Source organism: Lepidochelys kempii, chromosome 11 (assembly GCF_965140285.1).
Source record: "Lepidochelys kempii isolate rLepKem1 chromosome 11, rLepKem1.hap1, whole genome shotgun sequence".
NCBI lineage: Eukaryota > Metazoa > Chordata > Testudines > Cheloniidae > Lepidochelys > Lepidochelys kempii.
In genome coordinates this window covers 36,564,450-36,591,865 of record NC_136390.1, presented here as the reverse complement: position 1 = coordinate 36,591,865, position 27,416 = coordinate 36,564,450, and the positions used below count along the sequence as shown (strand labels likewise).

Genomic DNA, 27,416 nt, shown 5'->3' with positions numbered 1-27,416 from the left:
GAATGAGAGAGGTAAAGAGTGGTGTCCTCCAGGGGCCTGTACTGGGACCCATACTGTTCAATATATTCATATATGATCCGGAAAAAGAGGTAAACAGTGAGATGGCAAAATCTGCAGATGATACAAAACTACTAAAAAGAAAAGGAGTACTTGTGGCACCTTAGAGACTAACCAATTTATTTGAGCATAAGCTTTCGTGAGCTACAGCTCACTTCATCGGATGCATACCGTGGAAACTGCAGCAGACTTTATGCATCCGATGAAGTGAGCTGTAGCTCACGAAAGCTTATGCTCAAATAAATTGGTTAGTCTCTAAGGTGCCACAAGTACTCCTTTTCTTTTTGCGAATACAGACTAACACGGCTGTTACTCCGAAACCTGACAAAACTACTAGAGTCCAAAGAAGGCTGCAAGGAGTTACAAAGGGATCTCACAAAAATGCGTGACTGGATAGCATAATGGCAGATGAAATTCAGTGTTGATAAGTGCAAAATAATGTACATTGGAAAACATCATCCCAACTATATAGGTAAAATGATGGGGTCTAAATTAGCTGTTACTACTCAAGAAGGAGATCTTGGCGTCATTGTGGCTACTTCTCTGAAAACATCCATTCAATGTGCAGCAGCAGTAAAAAATACTAACAATGTTGGGAATCGTTAGGAAAGGTATAGATAATAAGACAGAAAATATCATATTGCCTCTATATAAATCCATGGTATGCCCACATCTTGAATACTACATGCAGATGTGATCACCCCATCTCAAAAAAGATGTATTGGAATTGGAAAAGGTTCAGAAAAGGGCAAAAAAAATGATTAAAGGTATGGAACAGCTTCTGTATGAGGAGACATTAATAGGACTGGGACTTTTTAGCTTGAAAAGATGACTAAGGGGAGATATGATTGAGGTCTATAAAATCATGACTGGTGTGAAGAAAGTAAATAAGGAAGTGTTATTTACTCCTTCTCATAACACAAGAACTAGGAGTGACCATATTATATTAATAGGCAGGAGGTTTAAAATAAACAAAAGGAAGATTTCTTCACACAACGCACAATCAACCTGTGGAATTCTTTGCCAAAGGATGTTGTGAAGGCCAAGACTATAACAGGGTTCAAAAAGAACGAGGTAAGTTTGTGGAGGAGAGGTCCATCAATGGCTCTTAGCCAGGATGGGCAGGGATAGTGTCCCTAGCCTCTGTTTGCCAGAAGCTGGGACTGGATGATGGTCTGGATCACTTGATGATTAGCTGTTTTGTTTATTTCCTCTGGGGCACCTAGCTTTGGCCACTGTCGGAAAACAAGATACTGGGCTAGATGGACCTTTGGTCTGACCCAGTGTGACCATTCTTATGTTCTTATTATGGTCACTACTGCTCCCACTATAGCAGTGTGACTCAGGTAGATGCATTTCAGCCATTTAAGTAATATCAAAATGAAATAAAATTAAGCCTTGCCCTGAATTAATGGATATTTAAACATGCAGAGCTGTGAATCCATGTGTATCACAATATTGACAAAGGGATGGGCCTTCTGTACTAAAACTGTCTTTTGGGTATGACTTATTCATTGCACTAATTTTACAGTACAACTAAAAGCTTCTTATATTGCAAAATATTTTGACTCCTTAAACCATACCATTCATTCTTTAGTTGAAAAGCACATGCTCAGAGCTCTTACACAAAGTAACTTCTAGTCTTGATTTCCACATTCAGTAACAGTATGTATATTTGAGCTATAGGCTAAAAAGTATGCTTGGTTGCAGAATCCCTTCCCCACAAAAATGATGGGCTAAGCAGATAATCCTGATCAGATACACATTATGGTGTCTCTTGGAGTCAGAGACGGGGTCACAATGTCTGTGATGACTTTGCCAGTTTCTTGCACCCATTACCACAGCCCTTGGGTCCCCCACAAGGTCAAGCCCTTAATACTTATTGTGCCAATTTATAAAGCTGGACAATAAAAGTTTCCCGATTCTTTCTCTATATTAAAAAGCAATCTTTAACTCAGTTTTTGATGGAGGCTCATGGCTTTAGCATACTTATTTTTATTTAAACATTTTAAGAGATTATAAATGTAGGTTTTAGCATATCTTGTATTAAATTCAGATTTAATTGTAAACAAGTTTATTATTAAAATCAAAATAAATACAATAAACTGATTTAAATAAAAAAATCCTATTTAAATTTTTAATTTTTTTTTTATTTTTAAAAAATCTATTTTTATCCACCCTGATTGCTGAGCATCAAGAAATGCACCTATAATACAGAGCACTGTTTTAAGGACTAACATAAGGTTTACATTCACAAATTCAGCGTGAGCATACTGTTGTCCGTGAAAACAGTACCTTACGTTTAGCATGAAAAATAAACACAGAAAACACATTTAAACTTTCCACAATAATTCATCCAGTCTCCACAAATCAAGAGTTCACACCTTTCAATTTCAACCCTGTAAAGGCTTGTATACACTTGAAATGCTATAGTGGCACAGCTGTGCTGCTGTAGTGCTTTGTAAACACTATCTATGGCAGAAGTTGTTCTCCCATTGGCCTATGCAGTCCACTTCCCAGAGAGGCGATAACTAGGTCGATGGAAGAATTCTTCTATTGACTAGCACTGTCTCCATCAGGAATTAGGTCAATTTAACTATGTTACTTGGGCAGTGTGGATTTTTCACACCCTGAAGCAATGTAGCTGGGTTGACCTACCTTTTTAGTGTAGACCAGTCCTATGTGTTGTAGTTCCTTCGACAAAGGGGTTTGAAGTAAAAGTCTGATATTAGAAAAATGTTAGCCATGGCCATTTTTAAAACAGTCATACTGGTATAAAAAAAAATCAAGCGATGCACAAATGACAATAAGCTAGTGCTGTCAAGTGATTAAAAAAATTAATCACATGATTAATCACATTGTTAAACAATAGAATACCAATTATTTAAATATTTTTGGATGTTTTCTACATTTGCAAATATATTGATTTCAATTACAACACCGAATATAAAGTGTACAGTGTTTACTTTATATTTAGTTTTATTACAATTATTTGCACTGTAGAAAAATAAAATAGTATTTTTCAATTCACCTAATACAAGTACTGTAGTGCAATCTCTTTATCATTAAAGTTGAACTTACAAATGTAGAATTATGTACAAAAAAAACCCTGCATTCAGAAATAAAACAATGTAAAATTTTAGAGCTGGCAAGTCCATTCAGTCCTATTTCTTGTTCAGCCAATTGCTCAGACGAACAAATTTTTTTACATTTGCAGGAGATAATGCTGCCCGCCTCTTATTTACAATGTCACCTGAAAGTGAGAACAGACGTTCTCATGGCACTGCTGTAGCTGGCGTTGCAAGATATTTACGTGCCAAGTGCGCTGAAGATTCATATGTCCCTTCATGCTTCAACCACCATTCCAGGGGACATGCGTCCATGCTGATGAGGGGTTCTGCTCAATAACAATCCAAAGCAGTGCAGACCGACGCATGTTCATTTTCATTATCTGAGTCAGATGACACCAGCAGAAGGTAGATTTTCTTTTTTGGTGGTTTGGTTTCTGGAGTTTCTGCATTGGAGTTTTGCTTTTTTAAGATTTCTGAAAGCATGCTTCACACCTCATCCCTCTCAGATTTCAGAAGGCACCTCAGACTCTTAAATCTTGGTTTGAGTGCTGTAGCTATCTTTAGAAATCTCACACTTGTACCTTCTTTACATTGCAGTGAAAGTGTTCTTAAAATCAACAACAAGTGCTGAGTCTTCATCTGAGACTGCTATAACATGAAATATGTGGCAGAATGCAGGTAAAACAGAATAGGGGACATACAATTTTCCCCAAAGGAGTTCAGTCACAAATATAATTAATGCACTTTTTTTTTAACGAGCGCCATCAGCATGGAAGCATGTCCTCTGGAATGGTGGCCGAAGCAGGAAAGGGCATATGAATGTTTAGCATATGTGGGGACATAAATACTTGCAATGCTGATGACAAAAGTGCTATGCAAATGCCTGTTCTCACTTTCTGGTGACATTGTAAATAAGAGGGCAGCATTATCTCCTGTAAATGTAAACAAACTTGTTTGTCTTAGCAATTGGCTGAACAAGAAGTAGGACTGAGTGGACGTGCAAGCTCTGAAGTTTTGCATTGTTTTGTTTTTGAGTGCAGTTATGTAAACCAAAAAAAAAACCTACATTTGTAAATTGCACTTTCATCACAAAGAGATTGCACTACAGTACTTGTATGATGTGAATTGAAAAATGCTATTTCTTTTATCATTTTTACAGTGCAAATGTTTGTAATCAAAAATAATATACACCTTGATTTCAATTACAACACAGAATACAATATATATGAAAATGTAGAAAAACATCCCAAATATTTAATAAATGTTGATTGGTATTCTATTGGTTAACAGTGCAATTAAAATTGCAATTAATCGTGATTAATATTTTTGAGTTAATCGCATGAGTTAACTGTGATTAGAATCATAGAATCATAGAATATCAGGGTTGGAAGGGACCCCAGAAGGTCATCTAGTCCAACCCCCTGCTCGAAGCAGGACCAATTCCCAGTTAAATCATCCCAGCCAGTGTTTTGTCAAGCCTGACCTTAAAAACCTCTAAGGAAGGAGATTCTACCACCTCCCTAGGTAACGCATTCCAGTGTTTCACCACCCTCATAGTGAAAAAGTTTTTCCTAATATCCAATCTAAACCTCCCCCACTGCAACTTGAGACCATTACTCCTCATTCTGTCATCTGCTACCATTGAGAACAGTCTAGAGCCATCCTCTTTGGAACCCCCTTTCAGGTATTTGAAAGCAGCTATCAAATCCCCCCTCATTCTTCTCTTCTGCAGACTAAACAATCCCAGCTCCCTCAGCCTCTCCTCATAAGTCATGTGTTCTAGACCCCTAATCATTTTTGTTGCCCTTCGCTGGACTCTCTCCAATTTATCCACATCCTTCTTGTAGTGTGGGGCCCAAAACTGGACACAGTACTCCAGATGAGGCCTCACCAATGTCGAATAGAGGGGAACGATCACGTCCCTCGATCTGCTCGCTATGCCCCTACTTATACATCCCAAAATGCCATTGGCCTTCTTGGCAACAAGGCCACACTGCTGACTCATATCCAGCTTCTCATCCACTGTCACCCCTAGGTCCTTTTCCGCAGAACTGCTGCCTAGCCATTCGGCCCCTAGTCTGTAGCGGTGTATTGGATTCTTCCGTCCTAAGTGCAGGACCATGCACTTATCCTTATTGAACCTCATCAGATTTCTTTTGGCCCAATCCTCCAATTTGTCTAGGTCCTTCTGTATCCTATCCCTCCCCTCCAGCGTATCTACCACTCCTCCCAGTTTAGTATCATCCGCAAATTTGCTGAGAGTGCAATCTACACCATCCTCCAGATCATTTATGAAGATATTGAACAAAACCGGGCCCAGGACCGACCCCTAGGACACTCCACTTGACACCGGCTGCCAACTAGACATGGAGCCATTGATCCTGACAATCCCGTTGAGCCCGACAGTCTAGCCAGCTTTCTACCCACCTTATAGTGCATTCATCCAGCCCATACTTCCTTAACTTGCTGACAAGAATACTGTGGGAGACAGTGTCAAAAGCTTTGCTAAAGTCAAGAAACAATACATCTACTGCTTTCCCTTCATCCACAGAACCAGTAATCTCATCATAAAAGGCGATTAGATTAGTCAGGCATGACCTTCCCTTGGTGAATCCATGCTGGCTGTTCCTGATCACTTTCCTCTCATGCAAGTGCTTCAGGATTGATTCTTTGAGGACCTGCTCCATGATTTTTCCAGGGACTGAGGTGAGGCTGACTGGCCTGTAGTTCCCAGGTTCCTCCTCCTTCCCTTTTTTAAAGATTGGCACTACATTAGCCTTTTTCCAGTCATCCGGTACTTCCCCCATTCGCCACGAGTTTTCAAAGATAATGGCCAATGGCTCTGCAATCACAGCCGCCAATTCCTTCAGCACTCTCGGATGCAACTTGTCCGGCCCCATGGACTTGTGCACGTCCAGCTTTTCTAAATAGTCCCTAGCCACCTCTATCTCCACAGAGGGCTGGCCATCTCTTCCCCATGTTGTGATGCCCAGCGCAGCAGTCTGGGAGCTGACCTTGTTAGTGAAGACAGAGGCAAAAAAAGCATTGAGTCCATTAGCTTTTTCCACATCCTCTGTCACTAGGTTGCCTCCCTCATTCAGTAAGGGGCCCACACTTTCCTTGGCTTTCTTCTTGTTGCCAACATACCTGAAGAAACCCTTCTTGTTACTCTTGACATCTCTTGCTACCTGCAGCTCCAGGTGCGATTTGGCCCTCCTGATTTCATTCCTGCATGCCCAAGCAATATTTTTATACTCTTCCCTGGTCATATGTCCAACCTTCCACTTCTTGTAAGCTTCTTTTTTATGTTTAAGATCCGCTAGGATTTCACCATTAAGCCAAGCTGGTCGCCTGCCATATTTACTATTCTTTCGACTCATCGGGATGGTTTTTCCCTGTAACCTCAACAGGGATTCCTTGAAATACAGCCAGCTCTCCTGGACTCCTTTCCCCTTCATGTTAGTCCCCCAGGGGATCCTGGCCATCCGTTCCCTGAGGGAGTCGAAGTCTGCTTTCCTGAAGTCCAGGGTCCGTATCCTGCTGTTTACCTTTCTTCCCTGCGTCAGGATCCTGAACTCAACCAACACATGGTTACTGCCTCCCAGATTCCCATCCACTTTTGCTTCCCCCACCAATTCTACCCGGTTTGTGAGCAGCAGGTCAAGAAAAGCGCCCCCCCTAGTTGGCTCCTCTAGCACTTGCGCCAGGAAATTGTCCCCTACGCTTTCCAAAAACTTCCTGGATTGTCTATGCACTGCTGTATTGCTCTCCCAGCAGATATCAGGAAAATTAAAGTCACCCATGAGAATCAGGGCATGCGATCTAGTAGCTTCCGTGAGCTGCCGGAAGAAAGCCTCATCTACCTCATCCCCCTGGTCCGGTGGTCTATAGCAGACTCCCACCACTACATCACTCTTGTTGCACACACTTCTAAACTTAATCCAGAGACACTCAGGTTTTTCTACAGTTTCGTACCGGAGCTCTGAGCAGTCATACTGCTCTCTTACATACAGTGCTACTCCCCCACCTTTTCTGCCCTGCTTGTCCTTCCTGAACAGTTTATAACCATCCATGACAGTACTCCAGTCATGTGAGTTATCCCACCAAGTCTCTGTTATTCCAATCACGTCATAGTTCCTTGACATCACCAGGACCTCCAGTTCTCCCTGCTTGTTTCCAAGGCTATGATTCTATGATTATTGTAGGGTTGTCAATTAAACGTTTTAAAATGATATTCTAATGCAATTTTTGTACACCTTTTTTTCACCTGTGTTAAAATGGAAATCCTGGTGTTACTTGAGCTGTGATTGTGCTGACTTGCAGTCCACCCTAGATCTTTTCTAGGTGCCTAGCATAGCCTGGGACTTTTTCTTAACACTGGGAAGACTGAGGTGCTCCACCTGCCTGCCCCAGTGCACATTGCCCCCTTCTCCTACAAATTGTCATCGGTGGTGAGCCCTGGAAAATGTTGAGCATTTCCCTTACCTTGGTAGCCACCTCTCCCAGACAGCCAGTCTTGATGTGGAGATTGAACATAGGCTCCATTGTGCCAGTGTATCCTTTGGAAAGTTGCTCAGTCATGTCTTTATTGATAGAGATCTGTGTATGGAAACTAAGTTCCTGGTCTACAATGCAGTAGTCATCCCCACTCTTCTTTATGGTTGAGAGACATGGATGGCATATCTAAGCCATCTTAAGCGTCTGGAGTGGTACTAACAATGTTGCCTTAGGAAGATTCTCCATATGAGATGGGAATATCGTTGCACCAATGTCAGCGTTCTCTCTGCAGCTAAAATCACCAGTGTTGAGCAAAGATTATGGAACATCAACTTCGCTGGGCTGGTCATTGTGTGTGGATGGCTGATACTAATCTTCAAAAGCAAGTCCTCTTTTCTCAACTTAGTCATGGTAAGAGAACCCAGGGGGGACAGAGGAAACACTACAAGGACACCCTGGAAGTATGTCTTAAGAAGGGAGGGATTGACCCCTCAAATTGAGAAGAGCTGCTGGCAATAGACTGCAATGCCAGAGGATGTGGTGAAATCCAAGACTATAACAGGGTTAAAAAAAAAAAAAAAGCTAGATAAGTTCATGGAGGATAGATCCATCAATGGCTATCAGCCCAGGATATGGACTGGGATGTAAAACCATGATCTGAAGTGTCCCTAGCCTCTGTTTGCCAGAAACTGGGAATGTGTGATGGGATGGATCACTTGATGATTACCTGTTCTGTTCGTTCCTTCTGAAGCACCTGGCATTGGTCACTGTCAGAAGACAGGATACTGGGCTAGATGTAACATTAGTCTGACCCAGTATGGCCGTTCTTATGTAATGGCATCTCATCATACATCAAGCCTCATCCCATTTTGAAGAGAATTGCCTCGCTCAAGAGGCTGAGAAATGGCAGAGGAGGAAGGAAAATGTACAGCATCCTGGCCAGCAGTTGTGCTGTCTCCAAGCAACCACCTGTCATATGTGGAAAATCCTGTAGAGAACGAATTGGACTCCTCACCCATCTTAAGTCTCATCAATGACTTTTTCTCCTGGCAGACATCATCCTCATGTTGAAGGATAGCTGATGGATAGTGCTACTGTTCCATCATGGCCACATTGGAGCCAGGCCTAGAGTTAGTATAGGGCATGTTCTGGGGCAGGGTGAGAAGTGGAGATGTTATTTTTAGAAATGTGAGTTTTATGTAGATGTTCAAAAATTGCGGTTTTTCAGGGCTTTCTCTTTGTATATACAGTAATATATTACTCACTCCAGTAGTGTATAATGTAAAGAGTAATCTTTTCATAATGTTCCCTAGAGTTCTTTGACATAGTGTTTCAAACTGTATACACTTCAGTATGCATCAGCAGGGTCTACATAGACCAATTAATGCACGAAATATTCGTGTGCTTTAGAAATCACATCCCCATAGTCTGCATTTCTGCTCCATCCATGTAGACAAGCCCTTAGATACAAGTAGCAATTTCTGATGTTTCTATGGTGTTTATTGACTAAACACCTATTTATTTATTTATTTTATTTTTAATTGGAAGTGTTTTATTGGTGTATATTCGTTAAATCTTAAAAGCAGGAGCCCTAAGTTAGTAGTACAATTTCAGGTCATTTGGTCAAAGGGTTCCTCAGATACAGCCCTGTCAAAAAGAAGCTGATTTTAATATACAAATTGTTCTAGAAAGCTTATATGTAAGTCATGGATTCCATGACTTTCCGGAGACCTCCATGACATTCTCAGCTACAATCTCACCGCTCCGGGGCTGAAGCAATCAGCTGTCTGGGGCCCTGGAGCTCTGAGCCGCCAAGGGCAGTGGGGAGGCCCCTGCAGCTCCAAGTTACCCGCTGTGGGTGGTGGTGGGGGGCCTCTCAGCCCTGTGGGTGGTGTGTGCTGGACCCCCAACTTCCCTCCCTGCAGCAGTGCTCAGGCTCTCATCCAACCATCAGCCCCATTTTGTCACAGTTATTTTTAATAAAAGTCAGGGACAGGGTTCCATGAAGCTTTGTTTATTGCCTGTGACCTGTCCCTGATTTTTGCTAAAACTAACAGTGACAAAATCTTAACCGTACATATGCATTCTGAGACTGTCTTGTAAATTGGGATTCCATAACAGGGGCTAGGGTGAGAGAGGAGGAGAATATCCATTGAGATGAATGGGTCACTTCATGCCTCTGCAGTCCTCCTATGTTGTAGGGGGTTGGGCAGATCCTCTTCCCCCTACATTAGCTCTCCAAGTGCAGTGTGGAATCTGGGGCTCCCCTTCACTCCCCCTTAATGCCTCCAGCTGGTAGATGTGCTCTTCATAGCCCATTAGTCTTCACTTTCCTTCATGCTGAGGCCCATTTAGCCCTACCGGGGCCATGGAGATGACAGAAGGAGGGCAGAGCTGATGGCTGAGTGGTGTTTGAAGGAAGCCACTTTGTGTCTCCCTCCTCCCCCACACAGCTGCTCTGCAATAGTGCCTGTCTGTCTCACTACTGCCCAAAAACTTGAACACAGAATTAAGGTTGACTGGTAGTGCCTCAGATCCTTCCAGAATATTTAATGCCTATACTTAAATCTCTGAAAACCAATACATAGAATTAAGGTACATACCAGTCCTCCCCGTAACCTGAACACTGCCCTCTTGAGTGATGCCCCTGACAGACATTGTAGCACACTATCTTTCCAGATGATATGGAATACTGTGGGGACACAGCACATGAGTACAGTAGGAGAAACTGTCAGACTGTGTCCTTATTAAAGCAAAAGTTGTGCTTAGGGTGAGCTTAGTGAACACCAATTGACTACAGCTGGCCTATACTCGGCCACTTCACTTGCTTTACACAAACCAAACCAGAATTACCACTCCTTAAACCTTGGCCTCAGGATTTCCTCATCAACGTCACCTGCACCTACCTCTACTCATAGAACTGCTATGAGACCGTTACAAATCCTCATACCAAGAATATTTTGCTCCTCTATTTGCACAACCCACATAATGCAGCACTGAAATGAAGAGTCTCTCATGCCTTTGGTGGGCAGATGCACCCCTCCAAATCTCCCATTGTGAGCTGTGGTACCCTGTACCAGTCAATGCAACGGTCCCTAACACAGTGAATGGCTTGGAGTGCATGAGAACAGATGAGAGAATACAATTTGGTGGGAACTAACATATTTCATAAAACGGCACATTTACTTTATCACTCCTCATGTCTATTTATTATAGGGTAGCCCTGGCTGAAAGAGGCAGTATATCCTCAGTGGATCCTTGCCCTTGTACCTTAACTCTTATTTCCTGTTTTTCAGATGTTTAAGTACAGGTGCACGTGACATTCTGGAAGAGGAGGAGGCACTGCCGGCCAACTTGAATTGTTTGTTAACAAAGTTCTTGGGCACTGAATATTGATATTTTGTGCGCTGTACTTGTGTTCCTAGGCTTTTAGTGTATACTCTTTTTGTGAGAGAAATAGTCCCAAATAGTTTTAAAACACATAGGCCATGTCTAAGCTATAAAGTTTGGTTGACACAACTTATGTTGGCATACAGCCACTGAAGTTTTTCTCTCTCGTGTGGTGTGTGTACTTGGCTACTTGTGTAGATGCTGCGTGTACTCCCCAGGAGTGCTTGCATCTATGTAAAGTGTGATGCACCATAGGCAGGTATCCCAGTATGCCCCATGCTGGCATATGGCGCAGTGCCTTTTAGGATGCTTTCACAGTACTTTGTGAGATGATAGCAATTTGCCCAGAGATTTCTGGGAGCTAAGGGTCAAGTTCCCACCATGCTTCTTGCCACATCCCATAATTTTTGTGCTCTTTTTTAAAAACTTGTACAATCCCATATGGTGCTTTTTTATCTCCTCCATCTATTTTGACAGAAGCATGAACCCTACAGAGCTCAGGACAATTCTCGTGTGTGTTGCTTCTACAGGATGTATGATTCTGAGTATTTGCAGATATTAAGGGAGTACTGCTATGATCAGGATAGTGATGAGGAAGATGTGGACATATCTGAGCACTATAACTGAATGCTGATGGACATAACAGAAAAAAATTGCCAGGTTGCTGCTGGCATTCATGGAACAGCTCCACCTAGTGGAGCACAACTTCTGGGCCTGAGAAATGAGCACTGATTGGTGGGATAGTATCATAGTGCAGGTTTGGAATGAGGAGCAGTGGCTTGAAAACTTTTGGATGCAAAAGAGTAGGTATGTAGCTGTGTACAGAGCTTGCCCTAACCCTCTGGCCTGGGAACACAAAATGAGAGCTGCATTGACAGTGGAGAAATGAGTGGCAACCATGCTCTGGAAATTTGCAACACTGGATTGCTATCAGTCAGTGGGCAATCATTTTGGGGTTGCAAAATCCACAGAGGGGGCCGTTATGATCCAAGTATGCAAGGCCATTAAACATTTCCTGCTTCATAGAACTGTGAATCTTGGTAATGAACAGGAAATAATGGATGGATTTGCAGCAGTGGAATTCCTGAACTTTGCTGGGGCAATAGATGGCATGTGTATCCTTATTGTGGAACCAGCCCATTTAGCCTCTGAGTACATAAACAGAAAGGGCTAGTTCTTCTTCGAATGCTGTCCCTCTGGGTGCTCCACTTTAGGTGTTTGTGCACCTCTGCACTAGTAATCGGAAATTTGTGATAGCAGTGCCAGATTGGGTTGCACGTGTGGTCCCCATCTTGCGCTGTTTCAGGCAGTTAACTGATGCTGTGCAACCAATCCCCCCTCAGTTCTTTCTCTAGCACCTTTGGTTTCAAGTCGGTGCACTTAGCAGCACCTCGCTACTTAGTTCTTTTAGCCTATTTACTACCGTTATTTAGTTAGGATAATTGGTTCATTAGTTTCTCTTTGTCCCCGTCGCCACATTTTTAAAAAAATGATTTTTTTCTTTTAAATTATTCTCCTTGTTAGAAGCTATGTTTCAGTTGGCCTTTTAGAACAGTCAGCCTCTGTGGAGACAAAAGCCTTTCCTGACGGGAATGCCTGGTTCCCCGAGCTTTAAACATTGCCTCACCTGCAGGCTCTCCGTACCAGTTTTGGACGAACTTGCTCAGTGTGTTTGCTGCCTAGGCAAAACCCTCATAACACAGATGTGTCCTCATTGCCACAAGCTAACTGCTCGAACAAGAAAGGCTAAAAACTTACAACTAAAACTCCTTCTCATGGAGAAGTCTCTCAGACTGATCTCGCCAACCATGGCTTCTGACAAGGATCCCTCCTCCATCCAGGCTTATGATCATCCCCTGCCCCTTAAAAAGTGTCTAAAAAGTGAGTAACCACGTCCCCAACACAGGAATCGGCCAAGAAATGCTGTTCTGCGAACAGGCAAACATCATTGGCACAGATCACACCAACAGTGCCAGGAGCCATGATAGCACCATCCGGCACTGCTGGTACCACAAGAGCTAAGGACTCTAAAAGAGCCAGCTTGGACACAGGCGCTAAGGGGAAATTGAAACCCTATGCTTCGACACTGACTCAGCCAGAGCCACAATTAGCACACAGCAGCGAGGCACTGGTGCAGACTGTGGCTCACTCTTCGACCCCCACTGCATGCCTGGTGCACATACTGGCACAGGCTCTGGTGCTGACATATACACCACAACTCCCGGCACTGACGCTTATGCCTATGGTGCAAATCATGCAGACACTGCAGCAGTTCCTATGGCTCAAAGATCTCTTAGTCAGATCAACACCTGACTCTCCCATTCTCTGCACCAATGTGACCTCAGCACCAACATAACCCTGGCACCGAGTCTCCTTGCAACTCCATCATGCTCTGCTCCACCCTTTTTGAGAAATAATGAGGAGGACAAGGAAGGACAAATAGATTCTCCTCCAAAATCTCCTGCCCACCATGAGCCTCCCAAATCAGGACCTCCTGAGGGGGCATATTATACTGATCCCAGACATCCACAGTGGTACGACCAGCCTTGGGGCCCACCTATGCCCCTTCCACCCCAATAGGCATACTGGAATCCATGTGCGACATACCCCACACAACAGGAATTGCCTACCACATCCAGACTAAGCACACAGCAATCACCTGTACATTCGGTACTTGGACCTTCAGAACCGGCAGGGGAAGGAGATGAACAGGAGGAAGAGCCCTCAAACCAGGAAGGGGCACCACCTATCCACCTGTTGTCATTCTCCCCAGATGACATGGTCATTCCTCCTCTCCCTAATATGGGGGATGATTTCAAACAATTACAGAACCTATTTAAAAGGGTGGCGAATTCTCTGGACCTCTCTCTGGAAGAGGTCAAGATGACACAGCACAAAGTAGTGGACATTTTGAATACATCCTCTTCTTCCAAAATCGCTTTACCTATGAATGATGTGATAATGGAACCTGTCAAGACTATTTGGCAGACCGCTGCAACTGCTCCTCCAACCTGCAAAAGGTCTGACGAAAAAATATGTGCCAGCAAAGGGCACAGAGTTCCTCTTCTCCCATCCGGCACCCCATTTACTTGTGGTCGACACAGTCCATGAACATGGCAGACAACAGCAGCCCAAGAACACACCTTATGATAGGGACTAGAAAAGGCTTGACCTTTTCGGCCACAAGGCTTAGTCCTTGGCTATACTGCATCTCTGGATAGGCAATTATAAGGCCTTGCTGGCGAAGTATGATTACAATAACTACACAAAGTTTTCTGAATTTATTAACTGTTTCTGAAGATAAAAAAGAACAATTTACAGCACTTGTAGCAGAGGGACAACTCATCTCTAGAACAGCCCTCCAAGGTGCACTGGACTCTGCAGACACAGCTACAAGATCAGTGGTGATCGCAATGGTGATGGGAAGGGCCTCATAGTTCCATCTCTCTGGCTTCCCTAGAGAAGTGCAATCTACGGTTGAAGATTTACCATTCAAGGGGCCCAAACTCTTCGCCACAAAGACTGATGAGAATCTCCATACGCTCAAAGTTTCACAGGTGACACTCCGATCTCTGGGGATTTCTACACCTAGACCCAAGAAAAGACAGAGGAGTTACTATGCCCCTCAACGCTACTGCCACACTCTGTATTCACAGCAATAATGGTAGTACGAGTCACAGGGTCGCAAACACAGGCCATCGAGGAGAAGACAGCCTACTCCTCCAGCTGCGTCACAGCCATCGGTGTCCAGGCATCAAATTTGAAGTCTTAGTCGAGGGCCTGAGAACTCCGTCTTTCTGTGCTGAAAACATCTACTCTCTCCCAAGCATTTGGATATCGCCTAGTTTCATTTTATCCAATCTGGAAAACCATCACATCTGACAGATAGGTGCTAGAAATCATACAAACTGGTTATTCCATCCCCTTTCTTTTCAAACCCCTTACCCACCCTCCCTCCCCGTCCCTCTTCAGGGACCCCTCTCACAAGCATCTACTGCATGAGGAGGTAATCCACCTCATACATCTAGAAGCAGTAGAACATGTTCCAACAAGACACCGAGGGGAGGGGATTTTATTCCCACTATTTTCTCATGAAGAAAAAGTTGGGTAGGTGGAGACTCCTACTCGATCTACAGTGACTCAACAAGTTTGTGAGGACGCAGCCCTTCAAAATGGTCACACTAGGTACCATAATTCCAGCACTAGAAAGAGGGGATTGGTTCTCGGCCCTCGACCTCCAGGATGCATATTTTCATATAATGATCCATCCTTCGCATCGGAGATTTCTCCAATTTACTATTGGACAGAAACATTTTCAATACAAGGTTCTTCCTTTCGGCCTATTCACTGCCCCTTGAGTTTTTTCAGAGGCACTAGCAGTGGTTGCGGCCTGCCTCCACAGAAACTGAATCATGATATTCCCATACATGGACAACTGCCTGCTAAAGCACCAACATGTCGAACAATGTTACAAGCTATCAAACGGACTGTGACCCTCTTCACAAGATTAGGTCTCCAGATGAAATGCAAAAAAGTCCACTCTAACATCTAATCAACTTTTTCCTGAATTTAAAATTGTGATCATTCCTAATTTCCCCATAGGAAACCCAGGAAAAATGTTTTAAAGTTACACAAACCATTATCTATATTTAAAGATGCCAGACATTTTGGGCACCGGTAGAAACCGATCATCTTTATATCACCACTTAGTTCAGCTTTTCAACTATGTGTGGCTCGTAGGGGTTTAAAAATAAGTACTTTTTTCATTAAAATTTTTCATAGAAAAACTTTAAAAGTTACTGAAAATAAGTTGAGAAAAATGTCATTTGTATTTCAGGCCACTAAAAAGCAGCCACGTTTATAAGCATAGTTACTTACTTAACTCCTCTCTCCCCTCTGTTAAATCCTAAATAAATAATTCCAGGATATTTACTTAGTAGTAACAGAAAACAAGTTGAACAGCATTGTCAGTCACAAATTACCAGTATTGTATGCATTTAAGTAATTACTAAATGCAGTCTCCTTTTAAATATTACTCTAAACAACCAAGAGAAAGTTGATGAGATATGATAGATATCATAATGGTATGGAGAGGGTTAATAGCAAAGTGTTATTTACCCCTTCATGTAACACAAGAACTAGAGATTCACTTGATGAAATTAACAGGCAGCAGATTTAAAACAAAAGGAAGTACTTCTTCACACAGTATACTGGCAACTTGTGGAACTTGTTGTCATGGGATGTTGTGAAGGCCAAAATTATAACTTGTGCAAAAAAGAATTAAATAAATTCATGAAGGAAAGTCCATCAATGGCTATTAGCTATGATGGGGACATGACCTCATGGATCCAGGTGTCCCTAAACCTCCAGCTACCAGAAGCTAGGATTGGACAGCAGGACTTGAGATTGCCCCGTTCTGTTCATGCCCTCTGATGCATCTGGCTCTGTCCACTGTTGGAAGACAAGATACAGGGCTAGATGGACCATTGGTCTTATGCAGTATAGCTGTTCTTAAGTTCTGATCTATCTTTTAAAACTGTTTTCTTCTTTTGTTAGTCATCAGAACAGGTCAAAGTTGCCCCTTTTTATTCCCTTCTTGGTCTTTCCACAGCCATTAGTATAGTTTTAAATTTATTCTCAAATGTGTAAAGTGTGTGTGTATTTAACTAGTCCTTCCTGCGTAAATTCTTAATTCTTTAGAACTATATGGCTTATCTCTTTACCACCACTTTATAATATATCTTGTAAACAACTGTGAAATCATTTCTATGTTATTTGTAAAAGACTTTTGTTCTAGAAGTGCATGGTACTTCCCATCTAATCTATTTGATGTATTTCTGAGGAACCTATCTGCTTGCTATCTTAATGCTATACCACAGGATGTAGTAGGATGCGATAAGCAATACGTAAAACTTGATTGGTTCTGCCTTGCTTCTGATAGTAGCAGCAATGAGGCGGAAATAGTACAGGTGCAACAACTATGTCCTTCAACTGTACTCCCCTCTCGCAACAAAAACTCTTTACTGGTATCTCTTGGTATATCAATCATCATTTGTGGTTGTATAAAATTCTAGAAACTACTTTTCACTAAATAATTTATACATGTAGTGGCATTTTTTCCTATAATCTGCTCCCACAAAGTTCTCTTTCCAGGGGATGTCAAATGTCCCTTTGTCCAGGCATTTACTGTTGGGTGTTATAACTTGTTTAATAGTATTTCCTAGAAGAAGAAATTAATGTTTGTTTTTTGAAGAGTTCAGAGGTTAGACATAAGATTGTTAAGTAGCACAATTATACTAGTCTTTTATTTTGTGGTTTAAAGGCAGGTACATGGGTCTGATGTCCCAATTGAGAACGAGCTAATCTAGCAATTCTAAAACTTAGAAGTACTTGATACACCAAATACCACCTTTTATAGTTAGGTGTAGTCATCATAGATCCTTATTTTGACATGTCTTTAAAAAAAAAATCCTGCTCTCTTCTCACAGTTACAGAATGAGCTGTTTTCCTCATTTCTCTTTTTCTCCATGGGGAACCTTTGAAGCAATAGACCTAGTGCTGCACTTCTCTCAGGGTGGAATCCCACAATTCGCTTTTAGACTGGGTCTCCAGGCTCTGGCACCTCCATGTACCAACTGTAATTACTCCAAATGCCTGACTGTGTTTGGCCATTTGCACAATTTTTTTTTCAGGAGCTGTACGCAGTAGATGATGCGATGACTCAGAATAGCTTCTCCAAAACAAAGTAGTATTTATTTACATCAGTAGCAAAATAGCATTCAGAGAAAAAGGCTAAAACAAACAGCCTGCACACATTTGTCTTACGTAGAGCTTATCCCAGACACCCCAATATTGGGGGTGGATTGTCAGTCTGCTCCCCAGCAGTCATGGACTCTTTTTGTCTCTCTCAACTTCAGGGCTGAGATTTTAAATCATTCCAAAGTTCTTTGTTGCATTTTCCCTGTTTGGCTTCCCAACCCTTGTGGTTACCAAACCAGTCTGTTGATCAGAGCATGATAGAGGTAAAATTCCAAATGAATTGACATCTGTATTAAATACTGGTGAGTGAGTTTTCTGAAGCTGTTGACTGTGGCTTCAGCAGACACACAAAACAACATAAGACTGACTTGACTCCTAGTTATACTTTAGTAAGTGACAATAACCAAAACAAACAAGCAGAGGATTACATAATAGCTAATATTTTTATGACTCTCTCCCACACTGTTCACACCTGTGTACCACCTGATTGCAAGCCATATACCACAGTTTAAGAACCTCTGACCTCATCAATTGTGGGAAAATGTGAACCTTTTTTACACTGGTCTCTTTTTGAATCCTTAGTTTAACCTGAAGTTTACTGAGTGTTGAAACAAGGGGTCCCAAAATCTGTGTATTTTCTTATTTAAAAAATAGCACCTTTTTCCCCATTAAACAGTGAATAACACTATATTGAGTTTAGCCAACTTATTGGTATGAATCTTTTGGCCTCTAATGCCAGGGCCTCAAAAACCTGCTCACCCACTTGATTACGGGGAATGGAAATTTTGTCTGAGTGGGACAAGGAAAGCTGTTGGTTCCCTCTCTAGAGAGAGTAAATATAGGGAAGGCAGGGAGCAGAGCAGCCCAGTTGTTGTTTCTTTCTCAAGAAGGGGACTTGAACTGTCGAAGCTGCTATATTTTTTGTGGGGTGGGGAGGAGGGATGGAAGAACAAAAAAGACACTGATCCTTTGAGAACAAGAGGGAGGAGCTGGAGAACAGAATGCTCAGGTTCAGAGGAGGAGAATCTGGGAAGCTTTAGGCCTCCTGCACTACCAGGAGGACAGCAACTGGCTTCCCAGTCCTAGACTGCAGGCTGAAAAGAGGACCTCTGCAAAGAGGTAGGGGGCAGAATTGATTTATGGGTTTGGAGTGTGGGAGTGAACCTGTGTCAGTCTAGTGTAAGAAAATAAAATAAAACAATAATGAGTAAAATGGCAGGGGGGGGGGAGAATTGGGGAGTAACACACACTTTAATTTTACCCAGGCTAGGGTATGGAATTATTCCTTCAACATATGCCTAACTACATACAAAATACTACATTAAGAGAACATTAAGGTTGCAAAGTCGAACACTGAAAAGTGAGGAAATGCCAGAATTAAGGTTGCCTATCTAACCTTAATGTGGCCCCCTTGTTAAATCAGTTACTATTGATTTTTCACGTTTTGTACTTTTGCATTGTAGTGCACATTTAACTGCATACATATTAATACTTTTTTTTTAATTTACAGGTGTTTCCATTTCAAGAAACATTATTGTGACCAGTTTGATGCTAAAGAACATCTTTAACAGAGGTTTTTATAGATGTGATAAACTTTTAATACCAGAATGGCTCACATAAGAATACTAAGACAATTGTGTAAGAAACTATTTTCCCACTGGAAGCTTTGGAAGTTTAGCATTGTTGTTTTTGTTTTTCTAGTATTTTTGTTTTTATTACAAAGAGAAGTAGGTGTTCAACATGCTAAACGTGAACCAGGGATTGAACCAGTTGTGGGAAAGAAAAGTGATGTACTCGGTTTCATGTTAAATGCTGTGAACAATATTAAAGGTGCAAAGCCAAAAATGCAGATAAAAGCACCTGTTAGGCAAACCAATATTCCTGGAGTGAGACACTGTTTGCCAGGACATTATACACTAGCAGAACTGAAACCCTTCTTAGAGCGACCTCTTCAGGACCCCAATGCCCCTGGAGCTTCTGGTAAAGCATTCAAAGCTACCAATTTAAGCCCAGAAGAGGAGAAGGAGAAGGAGCGTGGGGATGAAAAACACTGTTTTAATGCTTTTGCAAGTGACAGAATTTCTTTGCACCGGGATCTTGGACCAGACACTCGACCTCCTGAGTATGTTGAAATCCATACTTTGAGAGTAACATACTTATCTAACATATAGAGACATAGCATATTCTCAGAGCAACTGGGCAGCATTTAAATACACCTAACACTGCAAACAGATGTCTTGTAATGTTATCAGTCTGTGGTATAGAATAGGAAATCTCTGATTTACAAGTGGCGGCTGTGTTGAGATACAGTCAAAACGAAAAGTTTTTTAGGAAGGCTTAGTCTGCATTTCTTCGTTATCCGGTGTTTAGACATTAAGTAACAATCCAATGAGTTTCTTTGTTTATGATGTATGCCTCTAACCTTAATTCTCCCTTAATGACTTTTTTTGGGAACTTCCTCAATTTTTTAAAAGAAAACTAAAACTTATAAGTAAAAATTCTTTTCATATCGTAAGTTTTTTTTAAAAAAAATTTAATAGGAAAAAAGTGAAGAAAATTACGTGTTAATAAAAGAAGCAGAAATTTTCTGATACAGCAGAAGCAGCAAGGACTGTTTTGAGGTCATTGAAAGGAGAGCAAGAATAGTGGGTTTAATTCCGTAGGTTTCCTCTGGAATCCTATGGCATGCAAAAGTTTTGCCAGCACAGCCCATACTTTCCTTGAGCAAGCCCTTATTTCTCTTCTAGAACACACCTTCTTTGCTTGAGCGTGTCTGTAGTGGTTTTAAATTCCTTCAGCCATTAATATTGGTGTGATGGGTCTCATAGATTTGTGTTATGCCCATGCAGTTTACAATATCCATAGGCCAGTGGTTCTCAACTCTGGTCCACCACTTGTTCAGGGAAAGCCTCTGGCGGGCCAGGCCGGTTTGTTTACCTGCCGCGTCCGCAGGTTTGGCTAATCGCGGCTCCCACTGGCCGTGGTTTGCTGCTCCAGGCCAACTGGGGCTGCAGAAAGTGGCGCGTGCTGAGGGATGTGCTGGCCGCTGTTCCTGCAGCCCAAATTGGCCTGGAGTAGCGAACCGCGGCCAGAGGGAGCCGCGATCGGCCAAACCTGCGGACGCGGCAGGTAAACAAACCAGCCTGGCGTGCCAGGGGTTTTCCCTGAACAAGTGGTGGACCAGAGTTGGGAACCACTGTCATAGGTAAAAACAAGTTTACAAAATATAGAGGTCCATGTCTGACTTTGGAAGAGGCCTTACTTGTTGGCTCAGAGCTTGATGGTGTTCACAAGCTGTAAACTTCATAGACAATAATCAGTAAGTACACAGTTTACAAGGTCCACAGAGATAGTCTTGTTAAACTTGTAAGCTCTGAATAGTGCTTGCAGATCCGGGAAGAAGCATAGCTTTAAAATTCTAATATCCTTGAGCAGAATCTGATTGGCTTCCAGAAATTACAACTTTCAGAGGATTTATCTGCAAAGCGTCTAATTTCTTTGAATCAGATCTATGCTTTTTTGTTTTGTTTTTCTTACAAACTCCACAAAACATATTAAGAAGTTTATAAAGTCTGCAAAGGCCTCACTAGAGCTCTGAGGTTCAAATAATTATAGAAATAACTCCAACAACTAGCCATCCATTTTTGTTTGAAACAAATTCTATACCCTAAACCTCAGTGAAAACAAATGAATAAAACAAATGCAGAGTTTCTCAAAGATGTTTTTAAAGTTCAGACAGGGCAACAAACTGGCATTCTGAGATGCTCTCAAGGGATTACCACCACATCCATAAATGAAATGTTTACACCTCCCTATTGAAGTACATAGAATCTAGCAGTGGGATTCAGAACAATTTTGTGACATACGTCACAAAGAGAAACAAAAATCTTGATTTATTTTTTCAGATGTACGACCAGGGGCCCACCTTCATCTACAAAATAAATGAGTGAGTTTGGTGTTAGCTCAGTCCTCGGAGAACAGGAGTTCATCATATAACTACTAAAAAGAACTGGTACTATTCAACAGAAGTATTATTGTCTGCTCAAATAGGCACTGGGAGTGGCAAGGCTGTGTGGAGAAACAGTAGTTGGTAGGGTTGCCAACTTTCTAATTGCACCAAACTGAACACCGCTGCCATGCCCCTTACCCGAGGCCCTGCCCCCCCCCCCAACCCTCTCACTCACTTTCACTGGGCTGGTGATCGAAAAAATGACTAATCATTAAAAGCATATTTATTTATTTATTTTATTTAAATAAAATGACATTTGTAGGGGTTTGGGGAATTGGTAATAAGATAGGGATTCTTTCTCATTTGGGTCACTAGTTATAATCATGCCCAAGATGACAGTAGTTGAAAGCTGTCCTCAACTGATTAGTGGCTAGTAGCCTACGTGAAATGAATTAGTTATCTCAGTCCACTTCCTGGTGCACTTTATCATTGTTACACAATTCATGGAAAACGTTGGTACTTTTACTGGCAGTCAAAGAAGTATATTTGAAATGCCATAATGTTAAAAAATTCTAAAGACCAATCCTTTTGTTGGAAAAAAAAAAAAAGACTTAGTCGAGGTAGTTGTAATAACCATGACCCCTCCCACCCCCCTTTTTTTAAACTAGACATTAAAGCTCTAAGGCAAAAGTCAAAGAGATTGCATTTTTTTACATACAGGAAGAACCTAATCTTTATGCTCCTACTTGATAGGTAATTATAGTATCTATATGGCATACATATTGGGAAGCAGCTGGTGTTTAGAACAAAAAGAATTATCTGGCTGATATGTAATAACTAAACACAGGAAAAATAAAGCTTTAAATTGTTTTCTGTCTTGCTTGGTGAACCATTCTGAAATGTTTATATCTGTTCTCATGAAGTTTTAAGACCTCTATTTACATGGTCTTTGAGGCATGTTTTTTCAGATGCAGATGCGATGTGTATGCATGGCAAAAATGAAGTTGTGCTGTTCCACCTGGCTGCCAAATAGCTGCCACCCACCTTTCTTTCCTCTCAAGCAAGTAGTAGTAGAACTGATTTTTGGGGTGTTTTTTTTTTTTTGGACTGGAGCATGAAAGGATTTTGCAGCTTCCTTTCTTTGTAGTTCCTCTTCTCCGTTGTCCAGAAGTTACGTAGCTTCTGCCCTCTCCTCCTGTTTCTCCTCAATCCTCCCAGTCATGGGTAAACCATGCAACATAATCTTTTCTTCCCTTACATCCTTGGGAGTTGTCTGCTGGGTACACTGAGCCCTCAAATGTTGTAGGCCAGCAGATCTGGGACTTGTGCTCCTGCTTTGCACTTGTACACAATTCCATTTAAGTATCTTAAAGAACTTTAAAATGTCAATGCATTAAGCTTCATCTCCCCTATGAACTAAGCAGACTTACAGATGGGGATGCTGAAATACAGGCTACATAAGTGGCACAGGCAGGAATGAACCCATATCTAGCTTCCAGTTTGGTAATTTTCAGCCCCAGACCATTCTTATTTTCAATACAAACATTTTTATCGGGTAAAAGACCAAATTAAAAGTTTTTCTTTTTTGTTTTGTAGCTGAGATGTTGACTGTTATGTGGCTTTATTTGTGGGTGTATTGTTTTGAAATTAGGAGTTAAGAAACTATATCTTTTAGATGAAGATGGTTTCTTTCTGGATAGTATACACATGAACTTTAATATTAGCGTTGACTTGTTAAGACATCTTGTCCGTAATGTCATGTAGACAGCCCAAATTTTTAGGAGCATAGAAATGCTGTACTGGCTCAGACCAGTAGTTTGTGTAGTTCAGAAGTCCAGCAATTCCCCCAAGGAAAGTCTTCTCCTAATCCTTAGTAGTTAGAGCCTGGTTATGAAGGAGAGTGTAAATTCCCTCCAAAACATTTGACTTTTCCTCTCCTTTCACTTCCAGTATTTACTATTATAACTCTGGATATTCTTATTATGCTATACCCTTTTAAGCTCTTGGACTCAATGACATCTTGTAGCAATGACTTCCACAGTCTGAGTGACTGCATTCCAGAAAGTATTGTCTTTGAATATGCCACCTTCCAGTTTATTGAATGTCCCCTTAAATCTATAATGCTCACTTCAGTGATTAGTAAGTAATAATAATACCTAGTAGAAACTGGATGAGCCAAAACCTGCATACACAATTCCTATTGTCTTCCATGGGTGATATATGGTTGTATCCGAGAGGAAAACTGGACTCTACTTCAAAGGAACTTGACATTCCTGGGATCAGAAGTGACTTCATTGCCCAAATAGATATTCATGAGGTATTAAGAATTGGCCATCAAGAATTCTATTTGAGATGCTGTATGACACTTTCCATTTCTTTATTCTCCAACGCCTATGGAATTAGAAATTATAAGAGGGAAAAAATAAAATGTCAGTAATTTCTCTGTTACAAAAAGGGTGGTTTTTTAAAGACTGAATTAGAGTTCATATTAAATTTTATATAAAGTCTAAAACTTCTTTTAATCTTTAGATGTATTGAGCAAAAATTTAAACGTTGCCCATCACTGCCTACTACAAGTATCATAATAGTTTTTCACAATGAAGCATGGTCTACTCTGCTAAGAACTGTACACAGTGTGATGTATACTTCCCCTGCCATACTCCTCAAAGAAGTTATTTTGGTGGATGATGCCAGTGTAGATGGTAAGAAAAAAAAATTTTTTTTTTAAATCTTACTTTTCTAATTAATCCATGTTAAGATTACACCTGTGATTAGTCAGTTAGTGATATGTTTTGCATCATTAATGGTTAGAAAGAATGAGAGAGACAGTTATCTCTTTGCTAAACGTGTGTGTGTGTGTGTGTGTGTAATTAAATTTACTTAATTAGTTTTAATACTCTCATGCAAGATAAAAACAGAAGGGAGAAAAACCTTCTATTTTCTAACTCTATTTGGCAAATATGGATTTCTTGTCTATTCATCCCAACGTTCTAAGTTTATATCTCCCTAACACAAAGTTTATATATTTTAAATGTTTTTTTACAGTTTAAATTGCGTAACAGTGCCACTGTGATTAGTGACCATGGTAACCCTTGGGGAACCAAGTTATATTGCACTTTGTAGAACAAGGAGTCCTAGGATAAAGCAACCTACTACTAACCTATGATTATAGGTAATGTTTACAATGATCTGCAAACACTTATACATGTGTCCCTCTTTAGGCCTGTAAATGGTCTCATTAAAGTGTTTGAAGATAAGGGACAATATGAGAAGAAACATTCTTTCCCACAAAATAAAAAAAAGTACTAAATGATTGCGTATTAAAAGGTGGAGCTCTAGGTAATTGTCTAAATAATCACAGGTGGGTATACTTTGGATGATTACAAAGCCAGTTTTACAAACTTGCATACACTGAGATACCGAGGCAGACTTCTGAAAGAACACACATTCAGATCAATGCACCTATGGTTGTTTGCAAGTCCGCGTATTTGGGAATATCAACAAATTTGGATATAAGGTGCATTCAGAAGCAGAAGGCCACTTAATATTAATATGGAAGTGAGAAGATACAAAAACTTAGAAGCAAAATTAAACCTGAGAGGGAAATAAATCTTCTTAAAGGTCTTCACCCATCTGTATATTTAGAGCTCCTACTGTAGGTAAACGTTGTAGCTCTTGATTGTTTATGCCTGCAAGATGTGCACATGCACCCATATGTACATGCAAAACCTGCACTTACGTGTATTTGTGTATGTAATTTGGGTGGCTAGGTGCACAGTTACTCAGTTTGCTTGCAACATTAGGGTTTTGAGTGCTTAAGTGATACAAATGCAAAATGCAGGCCTATTGGAAATGTCCCTTGCACTGTGAATGCTTTTATCATTTTTTTGTAAAGTAGAATCAGTAATGACCAACAGGAACTGCTTTTTAACTGCTCTTTAGTAGAAGTCACTCCTGCCAGAGGTGAATTCAGTTTTGTTCTGTTTTTTTTTTTTAAAAGTCTTGCTTCCACATTGCAAAATCCTTTAAAATGTATTTTATTTGGACTTGCATACACTTGCATTGGCTTTTGATGCCTACTATAGAATCTTAATAATCACATAGCCTGCATTCAATTTTATTACTATTGTGTCTACCTGTGACAAAAATACTGATTTTATTTTAGACTCCTCTAAATGGTACCTATTGTTTTAATCTTTTAAAGCTTTAAGAATTGGGATGGTTTCTCTTCAAATACATATTTTATGAACCTCAAATTCCAAAAATATGTTTAATCATAGGCTACTCAGCAGAATTTAACCTTTTCAAAATTTGTATTTTAACATACTAGCATGCAAAGTTGATCATTGACAGTTAAAGAAAAAAAATCAAAGGAATTTCAGGCAATGGGTTTCTACTGAATACTCTGAAGTTGATTTGTCTTTTCAGAATACTTGCATGATAAACTAGATGAATACGTGAAACAATTTCAAATAGTTAAGGTAGTCCGACAAAAGGAAAGAAAAGGTCTAATCACAGCACGATTATTAGGAGCTTCAGTAGCAACAGGAGAGACGCTTACTTTTTTGGATGCACATTGTAAGTACATCTGTGCTATGTGTATGATCTATAGTAGTAGTTAAAATATGAGATATTTAGGAAACTGTATTGTGTTCATTTTATAAACCATCATTTTAAATTTTACTTTGTTTTAATTTCCTTCTCAGTGTTAGAAATGTAAACTTTGCCAAATTTACCTTTTAATATAAAATAAGTGTGGCTAAAGTTAATGCAATGCTGTCTAGAAGAAATGTTTAGTTGCTTGTGCCAGGGACTATAAAGAGTTGACAAAATTTAGAAAAAAATGGTCTAACTCCGCTTGGAGTTGGTACGAGGAAATGGGGAGCATAGGCTCTGAAGGGTTTGCATGTGCATTCTGAACTATAGCATTTGAGTGCTTTATAAACATACCTTAATTGTCATAATCTTCCTGTGCAGTAGCTAAGTACAGTTACTCTTATTGTACATATATAGAAATAGTTTCAGAGACAGATTAAGTGATTAGCGTAAGAGGGTGTCAGTATCTGAGCTAGGATTGAACCCAGGAGTCTCTTGCTATTGGTCCATGCTAGTTCACTAGAGCTCTCATACTGCGGAGCTAACTCTCCCTGGAACCCTAGGCTCCAGTGGTAACTAGGGTTACCAACTTTGGTTGGATGAATTCCTGAAGGTTTCATTGCATGACATTATCTTTTAATTAAAGATTAATCTTTAATTCTTGGGGATTCCAGGACAATCCTGGAGAGTTGGCAACCCTAGTGGTAGCTCATCAGAGGAAGCAGCAAGGTTGTAGGCAGTTGGTGGTAGCTGAGCAGGAGCTTCTTGTGGATCTTGGGTACCATCGACCACTTTAGCACAGCCTACTACTGCTGTGAATTGATTTGTGGTCTTGCTAAAACTGAGAGATCCATGGCTGTGCAGGTTTCATGAATTTGAAAGGCCTATATGGTGAGTAAGTAATTTATAAATTTTAACATTGACAGACTTTCATATATGATGATCAGTTTATGCTGGCTTACACTTAAGGCTCTCTTCCCATTTGAATTGTCAACTATTAGGAAAGCACTAACCAATACTTACTTTTTAAATAGTCACATTAATAACATTAGTCAGCTAGATCATACTAGTGAAATTTGATGTAAGAGTAGGAAAAT

The 27,416-nt window shown here is 40.8% G+C and overlaps 1 protein-coding gene and 1 long non-coding RNA gene across 6 annotated transcripts in view; one reads left to right on the top strand and one right to left on the bottom strand.

Annotated features, from left to right (window-relative positions):
- GALNT3 (polypeptide N-acetylgalactosaminyltransferase 3) overlaps positions 1-27,416 on the top strand; it is a 50,172-nt gene that overhangs the window by 7,855 nt on the left and 14,901 nt on the right. For all 5 annotated transcript variants that reach the window (XR_012154283.1, XR_012154282.1, XM_073305701.1 and 2 more), the window contains exons 2-4: positions 19,285-19,896; positions 24,253-24,425; positions 26,152-26,301. Coding sequence is in view for 3 of the 5 variants with exons in the window: in XM_073305701.1 (XP_073161802.1) it covers positions 19,382-19,896; positions 24,253-24,425; positions 26,152-26,301 (838 nt within the window). In the remaining 2 variants the exon portion in view is untranslated. The remainder of the gene's footprint in view (positions 1-19,284; positions 19,897-24,252; positions 24,426-26,151; positions 26,302-27,416) is intronic.
- Positions 21,954-27,416, bottom strand: part of LOC140895602 (uncharacterized) — a 29,864-nt gene continuing 24,401 nt past the window's right edge. Inside the window, exon 3 of the long non-coding RNA XR_012154284.2 lies at positions 21,954-24,114. This is a non-coding gene — a long non-coding RNA (uncharacterized LOC140895602). The remainder of the gene's footprint in view (positions 24,115-27,416) is intronic.